The 7708-nt window shown below is 44.4% G+C and overlaps 1 protein-coding gene across 1 annotated transcript; it reads right to left on the bottom strand.

The window, feature by feature from the left end:
- Nucleotides 1-3416: 3416 nt before the first annotated feature.
- LOC143118398 (uncharacterized protein C1orf232) lies at nt 3417-6986 on the bottom strand. The gene is made up of 4 exons (XM_076279463.1): nt 6906-6986; nt 5030-5104; nt 4210-4343; nt 3417-3792 (listed from the first exon to the last, which is right to left on the bottom strand). Exons 1-4 carry the CDS (start codon nt 6984-6986, stop codon nt 3417-3419), a joined length of 666 nt encoding a protein of 221 aa, XP_076135578.1.
- Between the last annotated feature and the right edge of the window lie 722 nt (nt 6987-7708).

Genomic DNA, 7708 nt, shown 5'->3' with positions numbered 1-7708 from the left:
ACTAAATCTGCATGTGGACAGAGATTCAGGGCAACGCTGTTCAGTTCTTGTAACGTCAGCCCTTTCGTTTCCACTGCTCTGCTGCGTTTTGCCAGGAGCGGTTCGCTGCCGTGCTCCTCTCTGCCTGCAATGATGAGAGAGCGGCACATACATCCTGCTATTGGACTGACGCACTTCTTCATGCTCTACAAAGCTGATTTGGTCAGACCAGGCCGGGCTGCTGCAGAGGCGTGCTAATACGGTTACGGCACAGCTGAAACAGGCTTACACGCTCTCTGTGCAAAAGTTAGCATCCCCGCTAAGGGTCTGCCCAGAGCACAGGGGCCCAGTCATTTATAAATGTTCCCCATTAACATTCATTTGGGGGGGGGGGGGGGGGGGGGCAAAGGGCAAGGCTTTGGTGTAGATTGTACCCCGATGGCGGCATGGATGTTTATCCCCACATACAGGGACAGCTATGCCTTGAACAGCTCTTCTCCACTGTGCCATTTTGATACAAACTTATGTTGACAGCAACAGAACATCTCCCATCTGGTTGCTGTCAATCATGGTGACTGATACGCACAGACATCGATGATGGTGCATTAGCACTAACGGGATGCAGTACTGCACTCTTGGAATAACCTCACACAAACGAGGAAAACATGTCTAAATGTGAAAAGAGTTGAAACAACTGCCATGTTTAAATTCTGAATGCCTTCAAGCAATCAAGCTTCAAGCTTCAAGTCTCATGAAGATTTAAAAGTGCCTATCTTGCTGCATCCTAGACTAGAGAAGTTTTGAAAAGAGCAGCTCAGTTATTCAAAATTAACCAGGTTTATTTAAGAAACGTGGAGGGGGTCCTTTAAACCGTGGTATTTCCTAGACTTAATGAGAAGGACCAAAAGGCCATTTCATACAGGAAATGAAACCATATTCACTGGCGGTGGACAACTTGATTTGGTCTATTTTTATCCTATCTAAAAGCAGCAATGGACCATTACACAGGAAGCCAGAGATATGGGGAGGTAGAGAGTGAAAAGGAACAAAAGACTTGAAAACGTAGAAGTCGAGTTAGAAGGCAGATTAATGAGGAAGGAGAAGGCAATGCATCAGACTGCAGACATATTTAAAAATAACAATGGATAAAATAAACTTTAGGTTCATACACACTTCTACATAATAAATCCAAATGCATGCCCTGTGACAAATAGCAAAAGGAAAAGGTGGAAACATCCATGGAGCACACCTATTGCAACTGATGACTGGATGCAGGAACCATGTTGTTCCTGTAATCTTTGACTGCCCCCTGGTGTCAGTGGTGTGCCAACTCCCTTCAGCCTTCAACAGGGCTTTGAGATTATCACTTTGCGATTATCATTAAGTTCTTTCTATTAACATGAGCAATGCACTACATATGCAAGTGTTAATAATGAGATGCGGAAATAATTAAGTTAAAGAGATTTTATAGATTTGTTTTGTCTTTTTATTTCAGTCAGCTTTATTGAATCATAAAATCAGCATATCAGGACACACAACCCAGCGTCATATTCACAATAAAAACAAAATGATTTTCCTTCAAAGAGAAAAAAATAGATCATTTATAACATATACATAGAGAACACGTTCAATCTTAGCAGCCACAACAGCACAAACACAGACAGGCTGGCACTCCCAAAAGGAGAAAACAAACAGTGAGTTTCATACCAAACAAACAAAACATGGTAATTAGCCAATAACGTCAAATCGTACACCTCGATCTTCTCCATGAGTTCAGGATAATTTATATAAGGCTGTGCAATATGAAATGGTGCATTATCTAGATTGCTGTAGTTGGGATTGAGGAGTTTGTTGGAGGATGATAGAATAATTAAAATTGATCGTAACATTCCTTTTCAAAACTTCAGCTTCCTTACAGAGCTGATTGCACTCTCTCTTTAGTATTCTGAGTGTCATGCTGAACACCACTCCACTGATGGGGTTTCTGTCGAAGTTACAGGTTGTCCAGCCACTGGCCATATTTAAGACTTATCCCAGGGCAGGTCATCACTGAAGCTTTTAAATGATGCTACCGTGAAGTCTTAAGTGATGTGGAGTTCAGGTATACAAATGGGGCAGTCCTCGCCTCTTAACTAAATGACCACAGTGGACACACACTAGTTTTTGTGTGATTCATTATATCTCAGTTTCTCATTCTGTGATTCAAACACTTTTGAAGTTTAAGCATGCTATGATATCTCTCGTTGTAAAAATCAAAAATATGACCACATTTTTCTGACACGGCACAGTGATGCCCAGTGACTGACTCCAGTATTGAAACGGCCCTAATCTGGCCCTAATCTGGCTCATCTCAGAGTAAGATGATGTATAAACTCACATATGTGATGCGATATGAGAAAACCCTTCAAATGGTGCAATTTTACCACCTTATGATTCTGATACCATTCTAGCAACATTCAAGATTTTGGGACGATGGTATCCGTACATGCAAATGTACGGATCAGGTTTATAGGCCAATTATACTTGCGTATACAAGGAATTTGGCCTCTGCATTTATCCCATCTATGAATTAGTAAACACACAGAGCACACATAGTGAGGTGAAGCACACACTAACCCGGAGCAGTGAGCTGCCTTGCTACAGCGGTGCTCGGGGAGCAGTGAGGGGTTAGGTGCCTTGCTCAAGGGCACTTCAGCCATGGATGCATGGGAGAGCAGTGCTCAACCACTTCCCCCTCCCTCATTTTTCCCACTGGTCAGGGATTGAACCAGCAACCCTTCAGTTTCAAGCCTGAAGCCCTAACCAGTAGGCCACGGCTGCCCCTCTATCCTGGATTTTGCTAAGAGACAGTGTCCAGAATGTTGCTAAGATGGTATCGGAATCTTAAATTTGTAAAATTTTACATGAGAGGGTTAAAACGGAGCAAAGATCAAGGATTTTTGAGTGCACCATGTTTTCCATGTTTTCATGCGTCTAGGTTTTCCTAGATCGCATCACATATGGTTTCAGCCGTATCCATCACAACCATTTTGAAATTACTCAGGTGTCTTTGGACAAAGGAAAAAATGAGAATGAAGAGTTTTCTATTTGAACTTGAAGATGTTTTTGGTGCTATTCCCTGAAGTACTGGTGAAAGAAACAAGAGGGTTCTTACACAAATGAAATTAAATGCTTCAAAATGGTCAGTCTACTGTTTTTAAAGATATTTCTATAAGCTCTGAGAAGTCCTAGAGCTGCTTATGAATCAAATGACTATGAATGATTCAATCCAAAATCAGCAGACACTGTGACCTTGTGGACTGTAGAGCCCCCAGGTGTTTGATGTTTTTTCCTTTGGTATTTTACCCCTCACAATCCTCCCCTTGACCCCTCCCCCCCCCCTCCCCCCACCTCAGCCACCCACCCACCTGTTTCCAAACTCTGCATGCTGTGGTCGGCTAGTTGGTCTTGGCCATGCTTTTGGTCTTGAGCTCGGCCAGCTTGCTGGTAACAAAGTTCCATTTGAGTGCCGTCTCCCCGTTGCCGCCCCCTCCCAGAGACGTGTACTTGGAGAAGCTGTTGCTGTGGCCCTCCTCCTCCTCCCCAGGGGCTCCCACTTCACCCCCTCCTTCTTCCTGGTTCTCCATCTCTGGGCTTCTCCCCTGGTTGTCAATCCCCGCCTCCACGTCGCCTTCTGACCCCGCCTCTGTTGCCATGGCGGCGGCTGCGGCTGCCTGGGCCTGCTTCGCCTGCTGCAACTTTGTGGCGAAGCTGTCCCAGAAGCCCGTCATGCGCTTGTTGGGTCGAGGCTCCTCTGGCCTCACCGCCAATGGGCTGAAAGGGAACCACAGAGACACGGCTCAAAGAAGCGTCAAGCTTTCTGGAGTCCAAGTCAAATTTCCCCATGGGTCCATTAACATATATCAATGTATCTATCTATCTATCTATCTATCTATCTATCTATTATCTATCTATCTATCTAGCTATCTATCTAGCTATCTATCTATTATCTTTCTTAGAGACTCAGAAATGAATGCAAGAAAGTAACAGGTCAAGATGAAATCATGAAACAGCTCATATAAATCAGCATGTAAACCATGAATGCTTGAATGGGTAGTGTGGTGGTGGTGATGGGGTGGTAGTGGTAGTGTAATGCTGAGGATGGTGACAGAGGTAATGATAGTGATGATGATGAGGGTGATGATGATGATGATGACGACGATGATAACGGTGGTGGTGGCGTATACTCACTGGTCCGGTATGGGCTCTGGTTCCGGCTGGCTCTCCGGCTCCGTCTCGTTCTCTGACTCTAGCAGCTGGTGCTCGTCCTCTTTGTTGAAGAGCGCGGTGACACTTTTCCAGCCCTTCACACTCGCTCCCTGCATCTGATCAAAGCACAGCCGACATGTTCCTCAGCCTACGCCTCATTAAACTCAGTCATGCTGCTGTGCAGCACGGCTTCAGCGCTGACTGATTCATCATGTGTGGTTTCAAGTATAGAGTTTAAGGCAGCGCAGTCAGGAAGCTACTCGAAGCCTTCACATCCCAAAACACCTCGTTTTCAGCACTGAAGAAACAGTTTACTGTGTGACTTTTGCACTCCTGCCCAGGGAAAGGGAGCACAACCTTTCACATACTCCTACTCAAACTGCACCGATAGTGAACACCAACAGATTGCATCGCTTTCCTGTGGCTATAGTACAAGCTGTCCAGATTCTCTCAGCCTGAGGGTCATTGCACTAGACTACAGGGTTGTCATGGGCAGAGTGGCAGTCCTGGTGTTGGTGTCCAGAAAAAATATATGGCATCACATCTATTAAAGATGGCCTTTAGCCGCGTATCTCTCTACCACACAAAACCCAGACCCCCACACCCTCAAGGTGTTAAGGAGGTTTGTTTAAATGTGCTTTAGTCGTTTGCGTTATTTGACATTGTGGTAAAGTCTTCTTTGACATGACTTGATCTGACACAACTTCAGTGCACCCCACCCCAATAGTGGTCTAGTCCTCCTTTTAGTCTCATGCTTGTAGAATCTCTGCGGGTAGGAAGATAAGGTTAGACTGTTACTCACTTTTTTGGCCAACTGCGAGACGGCATTGGGCCCCTCATCTTCCTGTATCGGAGACATGTCAACTTCCGGCTGGACCTGAACGCAAATTACACACAGACAAAGTATTGTCGTTGTCTTTTATTTGGTCTCTCTACACATAGAGCATATTGTCAAATCTCAGCGACTGTACTGAAATTAAGTAATCTAGTGGATCTAGCCTTTGACACAGCAAGAGAGCATCGTTTCCTTATTCACACCTGTATTGCAGTAATATAGTAGGGGCGTTGGTAGCATAGTGGTAAAGGACCCAATTGAATCCAAAAGTTGTGGGTTCAATTCCCGGCTTCTACCATTGTGCCCTTGAGCAAGGCACTTTGGCACGAGGCAAAGCTCCTGGGACAATAGCCCTTGTCATATAATTGACATTATGTAAGTCGCTTTAAAAAAAAATGCATTAGAAAGGTCAAATTGAAAAACATCCGAGTCAACAAAGTCCAGCACAAAAGTGTATGCACAACAAACCAAGTATAAATTCTCTCCATAGTTGCTTGGCTTGGTGTGTGTGTGTGTGTTTGTGTGTGTGTGTGTGTGTATTTGTGTGCACGCTGCTTGCATGTGTATCCAATGTCGCCCTCTAGTGCCACATTAAAATTACTGCAGCAATCAGCCTCACCATAGTTTAAAATAACATGTATAAAGTAATGACATTTACATTAGTCATGAATGTGCCGTAACATATGTATGTACTATGTTAAAATATTCTTTGAACTTTAATATGGGTGGGCGAAAGAACACTTCATTACTAAAATAAATTTCTGCTTGACTGCACAGAAAACTGAGATGACATGAAATAACTGCAGTATGTTTTATGAAGTCATGGGACAATATCTGGTTCAATATATCAAAACTCTTCATTTTAAGACAGCAAAAGCACTAATCTCATCATGGTTCATCCAAAGAACATTCTCCATGTTTTGCTAATTATTTTAAAATGAGCTGTTTTGATTTGAGACTGAGTTGTGTTGTGCATTGCAATGTCCATGTTGTCATTGACTGGATGTATAGGGAAGCCAATAGCAAGCTGGAAAGCAGAAGACATGATTGAGTATAAACACCCCCTAATAATTAAGAAGCACCACCTAATTTAAAACTTTAGTAGTGTCAGAAGCTAGCATCCCACCCTTCAGAAACATCTGCTAACAATGACATCTGTCCTCAGCTCATATGGAAACTATGCCTGTGGATATTCATGGGAGCTGTGGTCATTCTGAGGGGAGAAATGCAAACCAGGCAGCCATCTGTAAATGGCCGCATCCCGCCCATCCGTCTTGTCAGTGTCATTCACTGGCGTGCCATCGGACTGAAGCCTGCTGCTCTTATTGTGTCTCCCATTACTGCACACCACTGAGAAGTAGGTCACTCAGACCTGGTCACACTGGCATTCCTGTTTTATTATATGAGTAAAAAGTGAAATAAAGCTACACTACACCCAGGCAAAGGCAACATTTACACTTCTACAAACTGAGAGGGTAACCACTCACAATTTAACTCCAACCCTGCCTGTTAGTGTCTTAGAGGCCTTGTATGCCATGTTCTCAGCTTACTGTAATATGTCCTGCCATGATATGAACATTAAATGTCCATACAATGATTTACACAGCAGGATATCATATGAATAATATATCCCAGGCTGTGACAACATTCATTATCTTTCATCTCACAAAGTGCACACTGGCTATGCCAGTAAAGTGAAATGTTGTAGTATTGCACTTCACTCTATTTTTTGTTTGTTTTAGTTTCCAACCAGTTGAATTAATCTTGAGTGGGCCTATCTGCGAGGTATAATTTCTTCGTCCGATCACATCACATGTTTTGTCATCTAAACTCGCCATCTCACCTCTTCTGCCACATCCTCCTCCATCTCTGGATTCAATGTCTTCATCACCTTGCTCTTATAAACCTTCCAGAGGGGATTCATGCTGGATCTCTTCCTATGGCTTCTTCCACTGATGAGAATGTTTACCAGAGAGTGATTCCTCTCAGCCTTCAGGAGCCACCATCAACCGAGTCCAGTCGCCGCAGTGAGCTACCGTCCCTCTCCAGTCCTGCCAATTTCACCACCAGGGCCCCTCTTCCGTAAGTTTCGACCCTGCAGGTGATGAGGAAACCGCCGATCCACTTCACAGCTCTGGAGTGAGATGCTGGGGCATGCTTAGTGTGATTATGGCCTAATTATGACTACCGAGAGCTGACGATGTCCTCGCAGGGCGATCAGGAAGGGAAGAAGCTGAGGTGTTCCACTGCCTCACACACATGCACGCACACACTGACACACACACATATGCATGTACTCAAACATGCGCGCGCACGCACACACACATACACACACACACACACTGACACAAACACACACATGCATGTACTCAGACATGCACACACACGCACACACACACACACACACACACACACACACACACACACACACACACACACGCGCGCACACACACACACGCACATACACACGCACGCACACACACACACGCACACACACACGCACACACACACACACACACACACACACACACACACACTGTCTTGTTTTAGGCTTCAAGCATTGGTTACCTGGAAACAGGTATGAATTACCTCATGAATATTTCACCCTGTGGAGAGTCAAGCTTCCATTGTTGGCATAGCCATCAG

Source organism: Alosa pseudoharengus, unplaced genomic scaffold (genome assembly GCF_046254945.1).
Source record: "Alosa pseudoharengus isolate Yale_2024_CS ecotype anadromous, Long Island Sound unplaced genomic scaffold, YU_APseudo_1.1 YU_APseudo_1.1_scf_12, whole genome shotgun sequence".
NCBI lineage: Eukaryota > Metazoa > Chordata > Actinopteri > Clupeiformes > Clupeidae > Alosa > Alosa pseudoharengus.
This window is presented reverse-complemented; position numbering and strand designations above follow the sequence as displayed.